General features: G+C 38.7%; 1 protein-coding gene across 1 annotated transcript; it reads left to right on the top strand.

The window, feature by feature from the left end:
* The first annotated feature begins 1268 nt into the window (after positions 1-1268).
* LOC148737540 (uncharacterized) lies at positions 1269-21371 on the top strand. Its single transcript, XM_088748653.1, has 4 exons — positions 1269-1327; positions 6810-6881; positions 20854-20925; positions 21296-21371. Exons 1-4 carry the CDS (start codon positions 1269-1271, stop codon positions 21369-21371), a joined length of 279 nt encoding a protein of 92 aa, XP_088604779.1.
* Positions 21372-22048: the final 677 nt, after the last annotated feature.

Below are 22048 nucleotides of genomic sequence, written 5' to 3'. Positions count from 1 at the left end.
CCCCGTGAGAGTGTATTGTCAATAAATATGGAGACTCGTTTGTTTGCTGCTGGTATTCACTATACAATGTTTATAATGGGACGTCATGGAAAAGTTAAAAATAAAGATTAGTGGCTCAAAATAGTTAAAAATAAACTCGGTGGCTCAAAATAGTTTTTCTACTGAAAAAAAAAAGAAAAAATATATATGATGGAAAGTATGATGAGATTACAGCTTGCTAAGCTTCTGTAACTTTTTCATGAGCTTCCCAGAAAACAGAGTTGTCCAATTGTCTCTCCGAAAATTGCTATAATTTTTCCTATTGTTTAGGCTATCAGAAAAACATTATGGCCTCGAGAACAATTTTATCTTGTGTTTTATACGCCTATTAATCGTCACTGAATTGTTTGTTTTATTTCTTATCCTGGTCCAAATAACAAAATAACAAAATATAACTGGTCCTAATAGCAAGGTATTAGAGTCTTTATCTGTCAGTTTGCAAAAAATTAAAGGTTATGACCATTAGAATGATTATAACTATGATGCCGGTGATTAATACAGTTATCCAATATCTAGTCCACGCAAGGGCAAGAGAAAATAGAGTGCAAAGCTCACTGAGGTACCACTCACACCTAGCCTAGAAAAATTTTGAAGACCTTTTTTTTTTCTTTAAGGGAAAGGGGTTTGTGATCCTATTCTCTGTGTTCAGTCTCTTATATGCTCGGGCTCCCTTGTTCCTGCCATTATTTCAATTTTTCCCATGCTTTTCTAGCGATATGCTTATCAATCTTCAAAAAGCGTCACGAATTAATTAAATTTTTAATTTAAATTTTTTAAATTGCTGCAAATGTCCTCCGCTGGAAGACTCATGCTTCTTTGCAAGTTCTTTTGGCTTGGAAAAGCGTGAGAATTACTATGCTTCAAAATGTAACTTTTAGTTGTAATTTGCACTGAGTGACGGTCATAGCTTTACAAACAATTCAATTATCTTACCTAAAAAGAACAACTACGCGACCAACTTGACAAGTGTTATTCACTGTAATTGGATACATGAAAAGGATGTATTACAGCTTATTAAGTAATAATTGAAAAAAAAAAATTGAATTAAAAACGCAATTGAGTCAGTAGTTAAATCCTTAACGTTACACCTCAAAATTAGAAATAAGTGATTTGGAAGTGTATTGCAGCTGTTTTGTATGCTATGCAACCTTCTGTGGGCTATATTAATAGGTAACTGTCTGAATTATTAATTGGTACCTGTCTGAATTATTAATAGTTACCTGTCTGAAATGCAACTGCATAGCCTGCCCCAGGGAATCTTTGACAAGAACACATGGTTGAAGATTTTGTAAGTAAGATTTGTTGGCATTTACCATTTTTTAACTCAGGATTACCGAGGAGTGGGACATATGCTTTATTTAGGTACGTAAAGATACCTTGGAATCCATTTTCAAAGATTAATAAAAAAGGCCTTGCTTATTTGATTTCAGACTGTGCTCTAAGAACCAAATCAAAAAATACTGAGATTCAAGCCTACTTTTTCTCAAGGTCTACGAGTAAACTTATAATTCTGACTCCATTTTCCCATACAAACTCTTAAAATCTGCTTCGACTAGGTGTTACTATTCTTTTGTCTTGGGAACAACATTGTGAAGATTGGCAACTGTGTGCTTCAATGTGCATTCTGCAGAGGTTTGCTCAACTAAATCGCTCGTAAACGGTCGGATATGTTGGCCCACAAATTTTCCTTGAGCCAAAGGACTCTTCGTATTTTCCCAATGCTCAAAAACCCAATACGCCCTTTTTAAATACTCCAATTTTTAGGAAGGAAGAACACGAAAGATACAAGTCCCTGTAATTGCACAATCTGGCTTCCATTTTCCTTGTTTTGACGTCTCCTTTGGTTTCCTGGAATATTAAAGTACCAGGCCTTTCTCTGGCGGGGTTTTACGAAAATAGAAAGTTACGTGTTCACTTCACTTCCACTGCCACCATATTCAATTGTCTGAAATACGTCATACCGCTGACATTTCGTAACGGGCTCGAAATGTTCCCGATTTCTGGTGATGCAGCTACCTCTGACACCCGCTAATCTCACGTCGAGACAAACAAAGAATTCTACTGATTCAGTGGTAGATAATATACTGTCATATCTCTCTGGAAGAGCAGCCAAGATGTGTCTCTTTTGTTGCACAAAAGCTCTAAAAGCCTCTTAATGTTCTTGTCTGAATTTGATACAAGTGCAGGTATTAAAGGAGTCGTGACAGGTATATCAGATTCCTCGTTCCATTTCATCAACTAAGACCTTATATCAAAAACGCACTCTGACATCGACTGTCACATTGCTGACATGAAGTTCTACAATCCGATACACGGCTGTTTCAAAACGCCCGCCAGTGGAAATTTAGTTCGCGCATGTCAGATCTACATTTTCAATTTGAAACCGCTGAAAATGAATGCTGAACGGCTCAACAAGAAAGAGACCACTGATAACTAAGTCACAAAAAGTATATGCACTTAGTCCAAGGAAATAGCTAACTTATGCGCATGCATCGTTTTTTGCTTCTCTGGTTAATATTCGCCTGGGAAATGATGCGTGTGCGAGATAGTCAACTATGAGACGGCTGAAAGGCACCTTGTTCTGACGCGAAATGATTTATCACCTCTTAGAGGTCTTCTTATTTTCTGGCAAGATTCTGATTGATTCGAATTTTTCAGTCAATAAAGAAACAACTCTGGCTTTATATCTCTCCTTTGCAGCAAGTTTCTGTACCAAGACGTTTTAATCCAAATTGTTTTGAGCAGTGTAATCCACGATTACTTTACACCACCGAAATACTAAATATGGCGTCCATTTCCTCTTTGACCTCGAACAAATTCCCCTAAACTACGCCAATTATCTTTTTTATACAATCATGCTCACCCATGGGCTAAGTGAAGAATACAAGATGTATGAAAAACTGCTAAAATATCCACGGCCATCTACTTCGTGCAAGAAAGTAGCGCTACATGCGTGTGATCTCCTTCCCAAAACCTGTACGTCATCGATCTGTCACGGGAAGCTACAGAAATAGTGAAAGCACGGACAAGACGTTTCTTTCGGTGGAAATTTCGATCACGAGCAGGGACAAACCTTTGAATTATATGTAACTATTTTTCGTTGATCTGGTGGATAAATCGTTCTTCTTGGCATGATTCTCGTGGTTTACTGTGAGTATTCCCTTCTTCTTCAAGTGGAACGCACTACTAGCAATAACACAAGATTTCAAATATTCCCACTCCCCTGAAGAACCGATCGAGAGAGATAAATAGACACACCTTCCTGAAACAAGGAAAAAATCCAAAGGGTGCACCCTTCTAAAGCAAGAAGGTCACAAAAAGGAATTTCGAAACATCTCTTGAGTCAATCTAGTATTGCGTTGCTCACATCCAAGTTTCATTTAGGACTCGGTTCGATTATACATGTACATGGCTACCTTTAGTCTCTTTGAACATCGAAAAATATTGCACAAAATTTGCTGAATTTGTGGAAAGCGATCGTAGAAGGTAAAATATACGAGAACAGTTTTCTCTGCGCTAATAAGATAGAATAATTTTTAAAGCCTTTGGTGTCAAAGTTTGTAAACATGACCTTGACATGTGCCCGCCCAAGTTCTGCCACAGGTACTACAACTTGCTCTAAGAGGCACGTGCCTTGCAATCAATGTGTGGCCTCCACACAAACGAACTTGAAACTGTAAGATCTGTAGTTCCTTAAAAGATCATCAGAAACCTGGTTGGAAGAAGACGAGTAAACCTGGAGTTAAACTCAAAGAGGACTCTGCTAGACCCAAGGAACAAGTAGAAATCGTGGAAGGGATGTCTAGTACTTTAAGCTTTCAACCACCCAGCCACATTCTAATTTACTAAGGAGGTAAGAATTTACCAAGTAATTGAGGAACAAAACCTCTTTACCCAAAACAGTTTGTTGAAAACATCAAGCATGAGTATATGTGCCCAATTTGCAAAGAGGTACGTGATCAATCGGTCCAGACAATGGCATTGTCTTTGCTATGTTCCATGCAAAAGATAGTGGGCCAATATAAAGACAGCCTTAATGAAATATAAAGAATAAGTAAACACCTTGAAAGAAACAAACTGGGGGTCAGTAACAAAAAATGTATTACACTTGTAATTGGTCTAGATGATAGAGACTAGAAATAGCATAATTTTGACTAGATTGTTCTTTTCATTTCGCCTACTTCTAAGGTGAAAAGAAAGTGGTTTTCCTGTTTGGTGACTGAATTCCTATGTAAGTTATTTGGAACATCTGGTGCCTCAGGTATGATCTAGACAATAATTCATGCATACTAATAACTATGACTGAGCAATCAACTAAAAGAACTTAAATGTAGACTGTACTGTGCATTACTATTTCCGTGAACCAGGTTTTCACCATTTTACATGTATTTGCAGGCAAGTATTTATGTCACTGGTGCAAAATAAATCCCAAAATGATGGAAGTCTCTTGCCATAAACATGGGCATACTGAACTCCCAACCCTTAAAAACATTCGAGAGGATTATGACAAGTTTGTAGCAGATGGTTCTGTTACAAGTCAACAAAAGTTTTATCACAAAGTGATTCATGAGAAGATGCTGGACATTGAATTGGACAAAGGTAAAAGAATTTATTTACTATTCACAGGAGTTGCTGAGTTTACAAAGTCTGCATTCTAGTGTAAATATTATGCCAGCCTACTTTACACTAAAACAGGAAGAAATAGACAAACTGCTAAGAAATGCAAAGGAAGAGATAACTTTTTCTCAATTTGTGTTTTCCAGTATCATAGCTGTACAATCCTCCAATTCCATCACACATGGCTCAAACCTATCTTAATTTTTTAGTGAAAGAAGCTATGATTTTGTGTTATAGTTTATTGATTTATAATATTACACTAGCAAAAATCAATTTAACAACCCATCAAATTATAGCTACTGAACAGTACGTAAAGTTGTTCATATTTCAATAGTACTATCTCAACATTATAGGAAAAGGCTGCAGATGAACAAATGTAATCGGCTGCCTTTGAGAAAGCCAATGGACCACTACCAATTCATTTGGATGAGGTTCTTCAGAAAGTGAATGCGGATAGACAAGCTTAACATCGAAAGTCATTCATTTGTAACCATGTACACACTTGCTGCAAGGTAAAACAACTTCTACCCTAAAATAGCTCATTGATGACGAGATTGATAAGCTAGGTAAGTGAAAGAATACCTGCCTTTCGTGGAAAACATGAATACAATAATAGGATCATTGTGGAGTAGTCCAAACGGGTACAAGAACGATGGCAACACAACGGTATTTAATAAGTCTCATAAAAGCCCGCCATTACTAGGCGTAATACAACAACGACGACATCCGGGATACCTTTCATTCTACTGCGCATGCCCGAAGGGCCTATGACATCACAGCATCCTTACAATTATGTCTCACTGTTCCCCCTTTTCTTGTGTTCTTGTTGCAGAGGAAGACATCACAAATTTCTTCAGTTCATTAGCAAAAAATTCCCAAACATGATGATCACACCAAACCTATATATGCTACAAGAACATGTGTGCCCTTTCCTTCGATAATGTCACATGGGTCTTGGATTCTATTGTTAACAAGGGATTGAAGAAATACACTCCGAATTCAAAACCCAGTGTCAGCATTTTGACGATGTGAAGACAAAGGACACGAGATTACGTCAAATCCAGAATTAGCAGGGAAAGCTCCCAAACCTAAAGAGAGAAATTTAAAACGAAGAGCGAATGAGTAAAACGCTTCCCTTTACAGTGGCAATGTATTGGTTCGTTGACTAAGAACGTGTACTATATATGTAAATCTAGTGTAACTTATTTGCTAAGTTCTCTATTGGACGAATAAAAGTGTGACCGCAAACTTTGGAACCAAAACTAGACATTCGGCTCGAAATTCAGTACCTCCGAGATTCAAAATGGAGTCGCACAAGGGCCGATCTTGACATATTAAAAGCGCCTTGAATGGACTTTAAAACATTTCGGATTAAAACACTTACCTTCCGTCAGTTGTTTAGTAAGGTTTCACATCTTCTCTTTTGACTCTCGCTTTGCTGGAAAAAATTCGGGCCTTTCCCAAATCAAAATCAAACTTTTTAGTCCATTTCATAGGGTGTGCTTGTTGGGCTTCACTATAGCAACGCGTTTTCGTCGAACACAGGCAAAATTTAACCGATTTTACCCAAATTTTCGACAGCAAGTGCCTCGTCCATGTGCTTGCCTCCGTCACGCTAAATTTCACACGCATACACTACAAACACAGCAAGATTTCATGGGCTAAACTAGACCTTAGCCTGACGGGTTGCTATGGACGCCAGATCTATGCAAATGCATAATTAGGTATTAACCAGAGAAGTAATAATCAACTCGATGTTTCTTGTAGAGCGCGTGCGCGAACTAAATTTCCACCGCGAAACAGCCGTGCGATAATGGTCCAGAACTGGTCGTTCATTAGATTCACGCTCTGTATGGCAGTCATCATCTGGTGTCTTTATGAAATGATTTCCATCAAATCAGTCTTTGTTAATTATCAACATAATTCAACTAAAAACGAAACGCTTTATTTCTATAATGTACTCAAATTGTGTTGTGGTTTGATGAATGCACAGAATGAAGTTTTTGCAAGCAAATCTTATTGAATTTTGCTTGATTGTCAAAACATCAGGAACTGTCAGTGACAAAAGCCCTGGAAAGTGATCCCCCACCTGGAGAGATACACCTAAGTTGTATCTCATTTATATTAATCAGTTTATATGATAAATAACGCAGACGCCTGAATGACAACGACATGGAAGGATTAAATGAAAGTGCCTTCGAAAACCTGACCGTGCTAAAGGAGCTGTAAGTACATTTATAAATGAAGTATTTGTTTACGAATAGAATTTTTATGTCCTTACCCGAGAAGGATTGTTAATCAATTAGTTGATATGACCTTTGCCCATGCATGAGTAATAATCAATTCAGAACAGGGAGAGTGGTCAGGGGAGATTCTTTGTACCTTTTTATAGAACGCGCTGCCGATCACGTTTGGAATGGAATTATGTGCTATTCTTCAGTATGAAAGGATGTGGAAACTTTTACCCACCCACTTCCCTCGCCTTATCCTCATGTTCTTTTATTGGGCCTTTTTTTGCCTTCACCTTTACTGGGATGAATATTTTAGCTGGCCAGTGTGGTGAAAGTATTTTTTTATAAAGTTGTTTTGTATATAGCGATTATGTGATTCTGTTTATTACCAGTGGCTATGGGCTGTTCCCATAGCGATTTTGATCCATATGGTATCTATCTTACATTACCTAGTAAGCAGAGCTCAGCCAATGTAGTACCTCAGGTTCTTTTTGTAATATGATCGAGTGAAAGACATAAATACTTTTTCTTAAAGGCATTCTTTTTCCCAAAATCAAAATTATGCATGGTAACAGTTTATCATTTCGTACAGCTGAATCGCAAAGTATTAAGGCATGTTTTGTGACTGTTCAAATGAAATAATACGGAGACAGATAAAAAACAGAACTGATAACATTTTCAAATTATTCAAATTATAAAAGTTATCGCAGGTTTTAAATTTCGACTAGACTAAAATGACTATTTACTCAAATTATTCATCTCGAGAGACTTGATCACGACATTTTCAGGAGCAAATAAATACTTCACATATTAGAGCTGGGCTTAATAAGAAATCTTTACATTGCATCAGGTTGCATTATCGGTTTGTTGAAACTGAATGGCTAAAATTTTGTTTCATCACTCGGTCCTTACGCCGTGATCTCGAGCTCCCTCTCAGTGAATAAGTACATAGGATTTCATTGCTCGCTTTGCATTGCATGGAATCGAATTATATTGTTTTGTAACGTATGGTTTGAAACATGATCCACATCGCAGTAGTTCCACTCCCTCTCCCTCCTTCGTTCTGTTCCTCTTTAATTTTTGTTTCCATTTTATTACATTCTTTTCCATTTTCGCCTCTGGGTCTCCACAGTTAAAGGACACATATTTTCCTTCAAGAGTGAATGTTTAAATTGACCGAGTGAAAATCGAAAAATGTGGCAAATAATCGAAAAAATTGAAAACCCCCATTTTTTGCGCAGATATACCTTACAGTAAACTTAGAAACACGGTGAGGGTTTTTTCCCCAGACTTGCTTCTTTATCCTAGAAAATTCACGAAAACTGAAACGAGCGTCGGTAGCTGTAAAATGGCGGAAATCAGTACCCTGAGTAGAGGCAAATAAACTTTGCTCATGAAAAGCGCCAAAGAAAACAAGCTCTTATCAATTTGACAAATTTGTATAGGAAGGATTGAGCTATGGATTAAGTCTAAAACGGGACGGTTTCATATAATTTTGACATCACGGAACGCTTTGAAAAATCACTAGTATTTCAAAATCCCACTACCGCAATTTGTAGCAAATTTTCAATTATCATTTTCACCATGCGGTATAACTCAGAATCGCTTCAGATTAAGCTCATGATAACTGGAAATAGTGTTGTTTTCGAGGATATAATGTTTAATTTGGGGCTTTTCACTCCCGCACGGAAAAACCAGGCTGAACTTTGTGAAAACTGCAACATCGTCATTTACGTTATGACATAGTCATTGCTGTGAAACTTACTAACTTCGCAGCATGTAGTATGTAATTTTAATTTTAAATATCTTAGCGTATGTGATATGTATTTTTATAGGCTGATGAATTGATCGTGTTTAATTAAAGATTAAAAAAAATAAAATAAAATAAAATAAAAATAGTAGAAAATTGTTTTCGAGGATAGAAAAGTTAATTTGGGGCTTTTTATTCCCGCACGGAAAAACCAGGCTGAACTTTGGGAAAATCGCAAAATCGTCATTCATGTTACAACGTAATCTAACTAGGCACCCCATGGTTAAATTCGGAATTCCAAGCACATTATAGAGATAATTAGCAATGTGGTTGATCAGGAAATCAATACAGTGGTTGTGTTTTCACGATGACAAGTTTGACTAGTTAAAGTCGGAAAGTCCGGAAGTTCAGTGAAAACAGCGAGTTAAAAATGCAAGCTGTTTTCACTTGAAAAAACAAGGGATTTTATGAGCAGAAATTCCTTCAGAGTTATTCTCCCTCGCGAGATGTGTAGCGTTTACGGCGACCAAAATCTAAATTCTCAAGTTCAAGGGCGTGTCGCTCTAAAACGCGGTTAACGAGGTGTTTGGAACTATTTTACTGATCGAAATGACAAACCAAAGTTGACTGTTTGCACGAGTCTTTATTCTTGACGGGCAATCGACCACGAACCACAATCAATGACGAAAATAACCATTATTTGCACAGTCAATCAATCTATCTTACGATCGATCGTAAACTGAAACAAGAATAGAACGAAGTTCTATCAATCTAAGGAAAAGCCGCGGAATACATGATCAAAGAATCGCGTGTCAAATACTGGGCTCTAAAGTCTATAACGAGATTAACAATACAAGTAAGACAGAAAAAAAGTTTGGAAACAAATTAAAAGAATTTTGATGACTGATAGACAGCCCATTGCTCTATCTAAATGATGAGCGTTCGCTGACTCGCAATTTGGCACGAATTTGGCCTTTAAATCTTAAATCTATACAGATCATTGCAATATTTGTTTGTATACTGTGGCCCAACACTGAAAAGACTGGAAAGGAAAAAGCAAAGTTACAAAGGTACTTACATATCGGTCCCGCTTGTGCCAGAGGTTGAGAAAACGAAAGGGCGAAAGTTTACCAAGGCTCTTCAAAACTTACGAAGAACTGATTAAAGGGACGCTGAACTGCCTTTTGTATGCGCGTGGGGACGCTGAAAGGTCCGATTACAAAACCAATAATAAATACAGAAAAACAGATAAGCATTGTAACTATGTGGCTATCTAAGATCATTCTGAAATTAGTGAGCTAATCAATAATCAATCAAAAAATGAGCCTTCTGGCTAAAGTTCTTAACAAGATGGTATAACTTGTCCCAGTAAAAGCCGCAGCCAATCACATTGCCGTTAGTGACAGATGTCTGCCAAATCGTTAGCTGCCAAAAATTTTCCAGTCGTTCGCGCTTACCTCGTGGTTCACTTTGGTTTTGAAATGGGGGACGAATTCATTCGTAATACCTTCCCTTTCCAGTTTAAAATTCCCCCGGCCTCATTAGATCCTTACCTACTTCATGGGGGCGTATGCAGAACCAGCAGTACCTGCTTTTGAGCGATAGCGGGTGTTTTACTGCTGGATTGTCCGAATGAACACAATCCATCGCATCCTCTCCATTTGTCGAGACATTAGTCGCATCCTCTGAAAGAAACGTCGTCTCCTTCGAAGAAATATGGCGAGAATCAGCACAAGAGAAGTCATTAAAAATGTTTCGTCACCCGCCATTTTTTCAAAGTGGTGCGCGTTTTAGTAATTTGAATATTCTGAGTAAACGGCTTAAATTTCACAGTGAAAACGGATGTCTAGTTTAACTAGTAAATGTCGGTTTGTAAACAAACACCTAGAAAGAATGTTCAGCTAGTTAATTGGCCTAGTGAAAACACAGCCAGTAAGCTAGCCCTGACTTGCTAACAACGGAAGATTGGTTTTTATTTCTGCTTTTGTTTCAAATTCTCCTCCATTTCCCATGGCGGAACTGTTTACAATAACACATTCCTTAAGCTGGCGGAGGGCGTCTGTTTTTCTGTGCGTACTCGAACACCTATAAGTCTTGAGAAAGTTCTGGGGTAAACTTGAGCTTCATTATGACTTCAAAGAGGACAATTCAATCATTTATAACGGCAGGTGAAATGTTCTTTGCCGAATATGTTGATTACGGGAAGCAATTCGAAATTATTATGAATTCAACATACTTAAGCATTCGTCACGCAAGGTCGAAATATTTACAATCCATCGCACCCTCTCCATTTGTCGAGACATTAGTCGCATCCTCTGAAAAAAACGTCGTCTCCTTCGCCCTCGTCTCCTTCGCCTCCTACACATGGGCTTGTTTCCTTTCTTGCGGTTTTTTGGCCACGAGAATAACACCTTTAAAAGACTTTTTCATCAGATAAATATTGAATATGATACCTAGGAAGAGTGTTTCAATGAGATACAACTGTACGAGACTCGACCCCACCTCGTTGAGAACTTATCAGGTTACCTATTTTTAACGTAAAATCACTAAACTCAGTCGTGAGCGAAATAATCCACTGTGGCACGTTTTTTCTCGGTGATTATCATCAAACAGATGACATCGTTAGGTTTAGAGATATCGAAAGTATTATGCTGGGAGAAAAAAATGATGCGTCGATCAATTCAAAGCTTCAACATCGCCTCCCCTCAGAAATTCTGACTTTTGAAGATATTTTTCAGCCCTCCTATTCAAATGCCATGCCCAGGTGTTAGGTCTTTGTGGTTCTCAATGGGGTTAACTATTAGCCGTAAAACGGAAAAAAATAACCGTTAGGCGTAAAAATTGACAAATGTTAATCATGAGTCCTAAAAATAATGTATTCGAAAAAAATAATAGCATTTCCATTGAGATCCTCATTACAGTGTCACATCTGTTGTAAAAGGCACGATCAGTAATTGATTTGACTATTCAAGCTCCAAAACCGAGGCCTTATGAGGGGCAAATCCAGGAATTTTTGATTGGGGGGGTCAAAACTTTAGTTCAGAAAGGACTATTGGACTCTTGAGGCAAATTACTTCTCCCCCACACCCACCACACCCCCTCCCACCAGTCGCGGTTGCACGTTATAATTCCATAGTCGCTTACCGTTTACTTGGATTCTACTCGTAAGGGATGTACTCTCGGAACATCCTCCTCCTGTGTTTGGTTACAAATATTGTACAGATTTCCTCAACATCAATGCCAAGGTCACGATGTAGGTACATGAATGCAAGTCCTGATAACCGCTCATCAGACATCCTGTTTCTGAGATAGGACTTCACTCGCCGCAAGCCAGAGAATGAACGCTGAGCTTAGGCAGAGCTAACGGGAAAGGTACAACCAATAATAAGCAAAACTCGTATGTTGGGGTACATATCTTCATCAGCATATTTTACACACTCGATAAGATTTACCGGTAGCTGCAAAGTGGGTGTGTACTGTTTCCAAAAGTATTGCCCTTCCTTTACCTCAGAAAGAAGAGAGGACGGTGTGGGTAAGCCCTGTTGCCAAAATTGCAGCTTTTCTGCTAAATTAAGAAGACTGTCATGCTTCACCTCGGCAGATGAAGCCAAGGAAAAAATTTCGGTCCCAGCCCTGTTGTCTTCGCGGAATCTTGAACTCATTTCTTCCAATAAATGATCTATAAAAGGTATGGCAACGTTAACACGACAATGTGATTCCGGGTTTACGCTAGGTGCATTGTTCCTATGTTCCTGCCTCCCAATGATTCTTGGCACTGAGAATGTAGCACCAATCTTGTCAGCCTGTCTATATGCGTCTTCAAACCACTCATGACATTCCTTTTCTATGTTTGAGCTCACCCTGAAAACTGCTTTAATACTGTCGTCAATCATAGAATACGCTTGGAAGACATCTTGGTCTTTCTTCTGAAGCTTAGCAGCAATAGGTTTGAGTGTTCCAAGGCTATTCGTTGTGATAAAAAAGGTGAAAATGAATCCCAATGTCCTCAAATTTGCCAGAAGACCTTGTGCCTTAGTTTTAGTCTCCCTATCCCACGTGAACGATAACGATGAATAAACATGAGGATGCAACTCATGATCAACTATCGCTTCCAAGCTTATGCAGACGTACTCGTAAATTTTGTAGAAAGTCTCGTAACATTCATGCCTTTCCACCCATCGCGTTTTGCGTAAGCCTTTTAACTTCTCTTTTCTGGAAATAGAACCACACTTCTCTAAAACTTGTTCTAGAAATCGCTGTCTTCTAGGTGAAAAAATGAAAGAAAAGGAAAGTTTCATTTAAGGTTCCAATCATGTTTCTTACTGAAGTTAACCTGCATACGACTGCAACACTGAGATTCAAAACGTGACTGTTGCAATGGGTGTACAGTGCCATCGGTGGTATTCTCCTTATTCTTCCTTGCACACCACATCCTTCTGAGGACATGGGACTGGGACCATCATAGCCCTGTCCTCTTGCAAACGTCACCTCGATGTTGTCCTCGGCCAAACTTGACAAGATAGCGTTTGCTATGCTTTCACCAGTTATTTTGTCAAGGTTGACAAAGTATAAAAAAACACTTCTTTGATTTTAGGTAAAACGTCATTGTTTAGATCTAAAAACCTAAGGCAAACACTTAATATTTCTTGGTTTCCGTATTTATCTGTTACCTCATCACCAATGATTGAGAAAAAAGGCGTCTTCCTTCTGAATCGGCTGTGTAACTAATAGAGTTTTTGAGGTGCTTGTAGCATTTCTCCCACCAGTAAGTAAGTGTTCTTGAAGATTTTTATTAGAGTTGCCCAGTAACATAAGAATGGCATGAAAGTTGCCTTTGTTGGATGCCGTGCTTGTGCTGTCATCTCGATGGCCTCTAAGAGGGATGTTATGCCACACAATATAATGGTGCTTACGATTGCTCTGAGTGCGTTCATGTTTTTTTTTCAAACATCTCTTGGTTTTGAGTGGAAATCCTGAGTGGCAAGGTTTCCTTTGGTTTTTGAACACTTCGGATTATGGCAATGCCTGCTTCAAGTGCCAACTGGTGACATTGCATTTTCTGATGAAGCTCAAGTACTCCATATTTCACCGTGGCTTTTTCTAGCTTTTGGAATGGAGCTGTTACTAGAGGCCTTCTCTGTGCTCGAGGATCTGATGGATTATTATGAATCACACCATATTTGCAAAAACCTCCCGTTTGTGAAGGACTATCTACAACCCACGTGTACTTTTCCAACCATGAGGGCTGGAACATAAGGTTCTTGATATGTTTGTCTTTACCCTTAACCACGGTCTTAGAGAAAGAGCCTGCGTATGAAGGAGGCGGAGTGAAATGGTTCTTAAGGTATTTAATTTTTTCGTGGGACTGAAGAGTTCTTGGAACAACTTTGCCACTTAGGATATCCCCGACATCAAAGTAGGATACAATATGCTGATTAGTGGAAGAAAATTGGGAACCACCAATAAATCAAGGAGGTTGTTTATTGATAAATCGTCAAATTGATTTTTAACAGACTGTGATATGAAAACTGAACACTGAAAAGCCAAATGTTTACTTCATCTGATAAATGTTTCTTCGCTGACTCAAATTACTGCTCCCTTTAATTAAGCAATGTTGACAGCGATATCAAATTCACTCGCTAAGGATAAAAATTCTGATCGTCTTACTATATTGAGGTCTAAGTTGAGAACGGAAAGCTTGCAAAGTGTTTTGCACATTTCTTTAAGTTACTCTAAAGATACCTCGCTTCCCTTTACACTGAAGAAAAACAGATTTGACAGCGGCAGTACAGACTGCAAGAGCTTACCCCCGTGAATAACTACCCCGTTTAGCGAAAGGAAAGTTAATTTTATACAAAAAGAAATCGGGGATATGTCCTTCAACGCAATGCAATCATTTAGGATCAAATACTCCAACTGGCGCGTGCCTTGCAAGAAGGTCAGATTAGACACCAACTGGCCACTCAAATTTAAATAGTTAGGTCCATGAGATAAACATAGACTGTTACAAATAGCATGAGCTGTAGATTGGGTCTCCTTGAATCGATGTTTCTTGACATCAACATAGGCTAATGAGAAATTTCTAAAACCCTGTGCGTGCTTTATGGTTGTCTTTAACTGATCCTCGCTTAAAATGCTACTGAAACGAAATTTTCGTATCTGAAATATTTGCTCTAGCCTGTAGTTTTGAATACGCTGATCATCATGAGATAATTTGTTTTGGCCAAAAAGAAGCGAAAGATATCTTTTTTAACCGTTCAAATAAAAAAATTTCACACAAAACCATGTCCGGGCCCTGGTACCGAGAGAAATGGATTGATGACGTCACTGGTTGTGTTCAGTCCGATAGCGTGGTTTATTTCACTCACTGTTTGTTTGTATTCGGGGGCGAAGGAGATAGCAGACATTGAAGTTTTGTCAAGTGAATCATCTTCTGAACGAAGCGAAGTTGTCTCCAATAGCGAAGAGGAAGATGGTGGCGTAAAATGGGGTTGACAGGCCTACACGACTCCCAAGCGTGTGTTTAGAGTAGCCTATTCAAAGTTTAGCCCTCACGAGTATGTCTTTGAGCGACCGCCCTCTTTTGTAAGATATGAGCGGCGGATTTTTGTATAGTTCGCTCAGTAGTGGTTGTGTTACTATTAAATGCCAGTTTTTCATGAGAATTTGCTTTATGTGTGGCACTGAGTACGCACATTAGGGATTGCGCCTTTTTCGAATCGTTCGTCTTTGTAGATGTACGGCTATTTTTTTTTTACTGTCTCGATCGTTAAGTTGTCTGGATTGCTTTCAGCTTGCGCCACGCGCGCTTATTCGATCGTACTACAGTTGTTAGTGTTCAGTGTTCCAGCCGTTTTGGCTCGTTTTCTTTTCTTTATTTCGGTATTAAAACGACCGCTTTCATGTTCATAGAAGCACATGATCGCCTTTACTGTTTCTTGCTCCGCGTTGTTAAGGATTTGCGTTATCTCATTTTTTAAATCCTCGTCTGCTCTTATTTTGGCCCTCACCCTATATTGTAGGGATTCTGGGCATGTTCTGCCAGGCATTTAGTACAGAGGGATTTGTTCGTTATCCTCAGACTTGCCGAGTAGATCATCTATAGTGGCGGTGTCGTATGAGGCTTCCATGTTTTCTTCATTCTCTGAATGGCATTGCTTTGGCCCAGGGCGTTTAGTAGCCCATCTGCCGTTATAATGTCTTTCGAAATTTTCTGTAGATGGTCAGGCAAGACCGCGGTTTCGATCCTAATCTTGTGGATCTCGTCAGTTGCCGATTAACTAAATAGACTGGTAGAGATTCGTTCTCGGTATCAGTCGGGAATTTTGCTTCCTATCCAGGCGAACCTCTCGCAGATAGCCAAGATGCCGATGTGGCCGCCGATGAATAAGACGAGGATGGCATTTTGCCCGAAATCCTCTTTTTCGGCCTCCCAACATGCAAGCCACACTCCATGCTTCTACCCTTCTTTCACAGAAGTACACAACCAGTGACGTCACAGGGCTGTTTTGGCCGCGCCAAGATGGCCGCCAATTTTGATCTCAGCCGGTCAACTTCGAATGCTTAAGAAAGTACTTTCCGGTATGCGTTGGCCCAAAAAAAGTACACAGCGTTTGCAAATAACGTTCAAACTCTATTATATTGCAAACATCTCATATATGAAAAGAACGTTTCAGTAGCACTTTAAATGAGTGATACCCCATTCATCAAGGCAAACATTGGTCCACAACATGTCACTTTCAGAGATACGTCTCCATCTTCTGCATACGAGCCTTAGCTTGTTTATTATCTCTTTAAGACTAAAATACTTGAATACGACACGTAGAAGCTCATCTGGTAACGCTGTGATGAGAAAATTAAAATTGTCAAATTATGGAGCTAACGCTTTGTCGAAAACTGAGAACTAATCTTTTACATGATACGCTGTCTGTATGAAGAGTAAAAGAAATGCTTTGAAAAAATTACGAGATTGATTGGCATCGATAACAAAATTTAACTGATATCGTCGTGTTCTTTGACCAAAGCAAAAATAACAGAAATCCTGAGAAACTAAAAGTGAACTTCCACTGTCGCATAATTTTACGCACGTCAATGGGCGTGAATTTAACTGGCTTTTCGTGTGATGGCTTGCGAAAATAGGAGTTGAATTACATTCAACTTTTTCCGCAGACGCAGGCTGTCCGTACATTTTTCTATTTATTTTCTATTTTGTTTCGTTTTGGACGCGGTTTTTACGTGTATAGAGACCGATGAAATGTACGTTTGACAAAATTTCCAAAAGCAAGCGCAAGCCTGAGCGGCCTTGCAAAATGCGGCGTTTGGATTTTAAGTCCGAAGTGAAAATGTAAAACATTTTCGATAAAGCGCAAAAGAATGATACAATAATAATAAGGTAAACATGATGCTGGGAGTCACCTATAAAGCAGCGAAAAGTACCTAAGTAACAGCGTCATTTGTTTCTAAATGCAGTAATAAGTTAAAATGTATTTTAATACTGAGTTCTTCTCAGACGCCGGGTCTGTAAATAACTGGCTGCGTCAGTTTTGTTTCCCTCAGGCTTGTTTAAATATTTAATTCTAAGCACCCTGGCCGAAAAATAATCTCAATGCAGCTTTTACCTTGCATAACACCACTTGAAACTGGACCTTCCACTAAGACTTCGGCATCATTATCAGAAATCTCAACTAAAACGACAAACGTATAAATGCTTACTCATAAACCATAGTCACTAACATTCCTCAGGAAATGGAATAGAAGCTTAAAACAACTTACCCTTTTCAAATTCCATGGGTTCAGCTTCAGCTTCTTCACCGTTAACTGTTTCATTTTCAATTTCAATGGATTTGACTGGTTGAAAGAACGTGGTTATCGGCCGAGTCGTCGCCATAATTGTCGACCAGCTAAGGAAACAGAGACGACCACGTGTTTCTCAATCTGTAATCGCCGGTCGCCGTTGGCGCGGGAAATACTGCTCTGCGAGCAGAGGCGAACAGATCATAAGAGGGTACCCAAAAACAATTCCAATTTTTAATATCCCTGGAATTTAGTTTAGTGGAAAAATGCCACGCGCGTTTCATTAAAAAAATCAGCCAGTTAAAAAGTGATCTACGATCCTGTCGATGTTACAATTTCAGTCTCAAAGTTATAAGCGTCAGGTCTGGTAGGGGGATCCGGATCCCCCGGGCCCTCCCCCTGGATCCGCCACTGCTTACAGATCCCATATTCTGAACCATCCGCTTGAAGTACCTCAATAGTAAAAAGTAAACCACCAGCATTCCACTGGAAAGAATTGACGCTTTCGACTCAAATTCCCCACCCCACCCAGGTAAGTTTCACAGGACGGCAGTCAAAAGTCTGTAGGTTACCCCGAATGTTGAAGCTGCGATTCATCGGTTTATAACGTCACTGACACTGATTCAACATTTTTGTGAACGTCAAAATCTAAAAACGGAATGTCAGTTAGCACGCTAAACAAAACTAATTCGATCGAGTTAACGACCTCACCTGTAAAAATAAAACGAACTTTCTCTACAATGAATGACTAGCAGAGAAACGCAAGCACGAGGTAAAAAGTTGCAAGCTAAGGACATGTATTTTAAAACAAAAATGCTCAGGGAGAAAATAAACTATTAATGGAAATACCTCGAGCCTGAGGGTTTTAAGAACTTACTATATGGCAGGACAGTCTTTAGGTAAATCCGAGCATTCTGATCATTTCTTACTTAGTCTGGATTTTTCCATACAAACCATTTCCACAGAAGCGGTCATAAGCCGTACATTTTTGTTCGCGAAAGCCGAGAAATTTAAATTAAAGAGGTTCTCCCGAACGCCATGATAAAATATTTATTATAACACAGCGCGCGCGCTAGTGCTATCTAATTCCTATTGCGTCAACATGAGCAAAATCTTTATGTACGCATGGCCATGCTCAATAAAATGACGTGTGCAGTTTCAAAATAGCTGCAAAATTTCCGTCGTGTGAGTTCCGGAAAGCGATGTAAGAAATTCGAAGACCAACCAAACTTTTCTTTGGCTTTCGACCTCCCCCCAAGTAGTCAAGCCAATAAGCACTACGAAAACGAAACACAACAGGCACGTTTCCCGAATTTATTGGAACAGGAGCTGGAGAAAATTTTTAGCTGAAAGACATTCAGCAAGAGCTAAGAAGACTACAAATTGGTCTGTGGTGACTTTTAAAGGTAAACGTCTCTGCTGATGACGTTTTTTTTGGTTACATTTGTTAATTTTACCGAAAACCATTTAATTACAAAATCAACAAAAGAATCGGAGACGCCAACATTTTCGGGCAACTTTCATTTAAAAAAAACATTACAAAAACGTCATTCAGCGCCCAAATTGTTTTCGTATGTTATAAAAGAATTGTCTCATACTTTTATCTGTGCCTATATTGAATTATGGATGCACTTGGGAAGTTTGGAGAGCACTCAAGAAGCTATAGTTGCTCTCGGCTGCGCGTCGAGCAACTCTTACGCTTCTCTCGTGCTCTCCAAACTCCCGCGTGCATCCATAACTCGATAGACGCATGCTAAGCATGAAACAATTCTTAAATAACATCGCTTGCTTGAGTTGAATTGAGAAATATTGGCCCTCAGTATTTTTGTTCGTGCCTCGCTGCGCTTGCTTTATACTACTTATACTATCTGCGCTCGCTCCATCCAATCTGATTGCTGGAAGGTGTGTTAAGAATTGGTGCTTGATCTAAAATGAAATATATTTCCTCCTCAATATCGGTATTCCCGACAGTCTTTAAGTGTTCAGAAATGACTTTACGGCACGATATTAGCTGAAACAATATCAGCTGAATTTTCAGGAATCAAAAGAATTACCTTTTTCTCCACTTAGTTGTTTTGATTTGAGAACAGTTTCCAGCCCAATTAATTCAAGTGAGTTTTGTAACCAGAATTCTCAATTTAGGAAGAACGTTCTTAACTCAACTAAGATTCTTTGTTTGTAGTAGTGATTTCAAAGGGCACATTGTTTATCACACATTTATCCTCAGGTCTAGTTCGCCCTATCTATTTCCTTCTGTTTCCAGCTCCATACTTGGTATTTTTCTCCTATTCCAATCATTTCGTACTTTGCCTGTGTTTCGCCTTTACTCTGACTTTGATCCTTCCCTAATCTTTTTTATATAGCTATTTTTTGTCTTGTGTTCCCCTTATTGGCTCCTCTAGGTAATGTCAATATTACATTCAACTCTACATGAGATCCCTCGCTGCGAAGTTAACAAGTTTTAAAGCAATGACTATGTCGTAACGAAAATGACGATGTTGCAATTTTCACAAAGTTCAGCCTGGTTTTTCCGTGCGGGAATGAAAACCTCCAAATTAACTTTTATATCCTCGAAAACAACATTATTTTCACCTATCATGAGCTTAATCTGAAGCGATTCTGAGTTATACCGCATGGTGTAAAATGATAATGATTGAAAATTTGCTACAAAATACGATAATAGGATTTTGAAATACTAGTGATTTTTAAAAGCGTTCCGTGATGTCAAAACTAAATGAAATGGTCCCGTTTTAGACTTAGGCCATACCTCAATCCCTCCTATACAAATTTGTAAAATTGATACTCGCTTCCTTTCTTTTGCGCTTTTCATGAGCAAAGTTCATTTGCCTCTACTCAGGGCACTGATTTCCACTATTTTACGGCTACCGACGCTCGTTTCAGTTTTCGGGAAGTTTCTAGGATAAAGAAGCTAGTCTGGGGAAAAAGCCTTACCGCGTTTCTAAGTTCACCATAAAGCATCTCTTATTGAGATATGAGGATAGCAATTTTTTCGGTCGATGTGCCACTTCTCACGCGGTCTTGAAAAAAAGGCGCTCTTAATTTCTTTGTGATTGTTTTTGTTTTTGTTTATGTTTTAGTTCTTTTTTAATTGTACTGAGTTAGAGAGTGTTGTGTTGCTCCCTCAATATAATCACTAACCTCAACAAATTCTATTTTAAGATTTTATTTCAACTTACACCAGCCCATCCTCACGTACAGTTTACTTTCCCAGTTCATCCACTGATCATCGATCAGAGGAGAGGAATCCCATCCACCTGGAATTCCTTTTACCAGCAACAAATAAGCCATATAGGCTGCTAGTGAAACTTCCCATTAATATCTGATCACATACAGACATCCAGAGGACTGGTCAATTTGTAAGCTCCTCTATAAAACTGCATCAATTTCTCTTCTTCAACACAGATGGTTGCAAGACAACAATTTCACTGAGTTGCCTCCCAAATTATTTCAAGACTTAAAAAGCTTGGAAGAACTGTAAGTTACTGACAAACGCTTTCTACGGGAAATTAGCTTTGTAGCTGAGCTAAGGGAAATATTTTCAGCTTTTATCGTCCCCTCTTTTCTAACACAAGGCAGCTTATGAGTATTGTGAACTGTTTTGAGTTGTTAGTTGCTTGTTTCTTTTTATTAAAAATCATAACCTAACTAAGACGAATGTATCGCAATAACTGCTCCATCCTCTTAATTAGAATACACCTATTATTTGCACATGCATGATTACATTCAACTCTTTGCATTTGATCACATTTAATTTGGAGACCAGCGTCTGCATGTATTTTTAACTATGATTTACAAATAACAGGGTAAAGCAAGACGCAATTTGTTTTCTTGTCTTTCCAATCAGCTATCTGTCAAATAACAAATTGAAAAGTCTTACAGAGGGAATTTTTGACAGCCTTTCGGAGCTGAAACTTCTGTGAGTAAAATGAACAGGAGAAAAAGTTTCGAAAAGAGGTAATCGGAACTTTCTAAGACCACGTCCCTCAACGCTGTACCCAACATTCAGTTAACTGAGACATGGTAAAATTGATAGGTCCGATAAGTGTGTATAAATCGAGATTTCCACACTTTAATTCAGTCCTTTTTATGAAAACACCACGGTTTTGTTTCTGAAAATGAATGAAAAAAAATTAAAACCAAACTCGCCAATTGAAGAGCTAGAAAACTATAACGAGAACATAAAAGAAGGAAAGATCCCTCACCCGAGGATCTTTCTTCTTTACAATGACTAGCAAAAATTGAAAAAAAAGAAATAAATGTACTTATAACTGCCCCGATGTCTTGAGAATTTTTTAAGAAAATAATTGTGAAACTCTTTAGATTGATTTCAGAACGCCATATCATACAGGTGAACTTTGGTAATAGTCCTTTCTACAGTTGTGGGCTTGGTGGCGAAGCCTTTAAACAGGAGTGAGTCTAAGGGTGACCTTCTTATGATAGAGATGTTGTTGCTTTTCAAATGCAAATTTCTTTGTTATCATGCTAACTAGATACAGGTCTCTATCACAACAGGGTCACCCTTAGCCTCACTCCTGTTCAAAGGCTTGGTCACCAGGCACACAACTGTAAAAAGGACTATTGAAGTTGGGATGCAGTT

This window comes from Stylophora pistillata, chromosome 2 (assembly GCF_964205215.1).
Source record: "Stylophora pistillata chromosome 2, jaStyPist1.2, whole genome shotgun sequence".
Classification (NCBI taxonomy): Eukaryota; Metazoa; Cnidaria; class Anthozoa; order Scleractinia; family Pocilloporidae; genus Stylophora; species Stylophora pistillata.
Note: the sequence above shows the minus strand (reverse complement) of the source record. Positions and strands in the feature narration are given on the sequence as shown.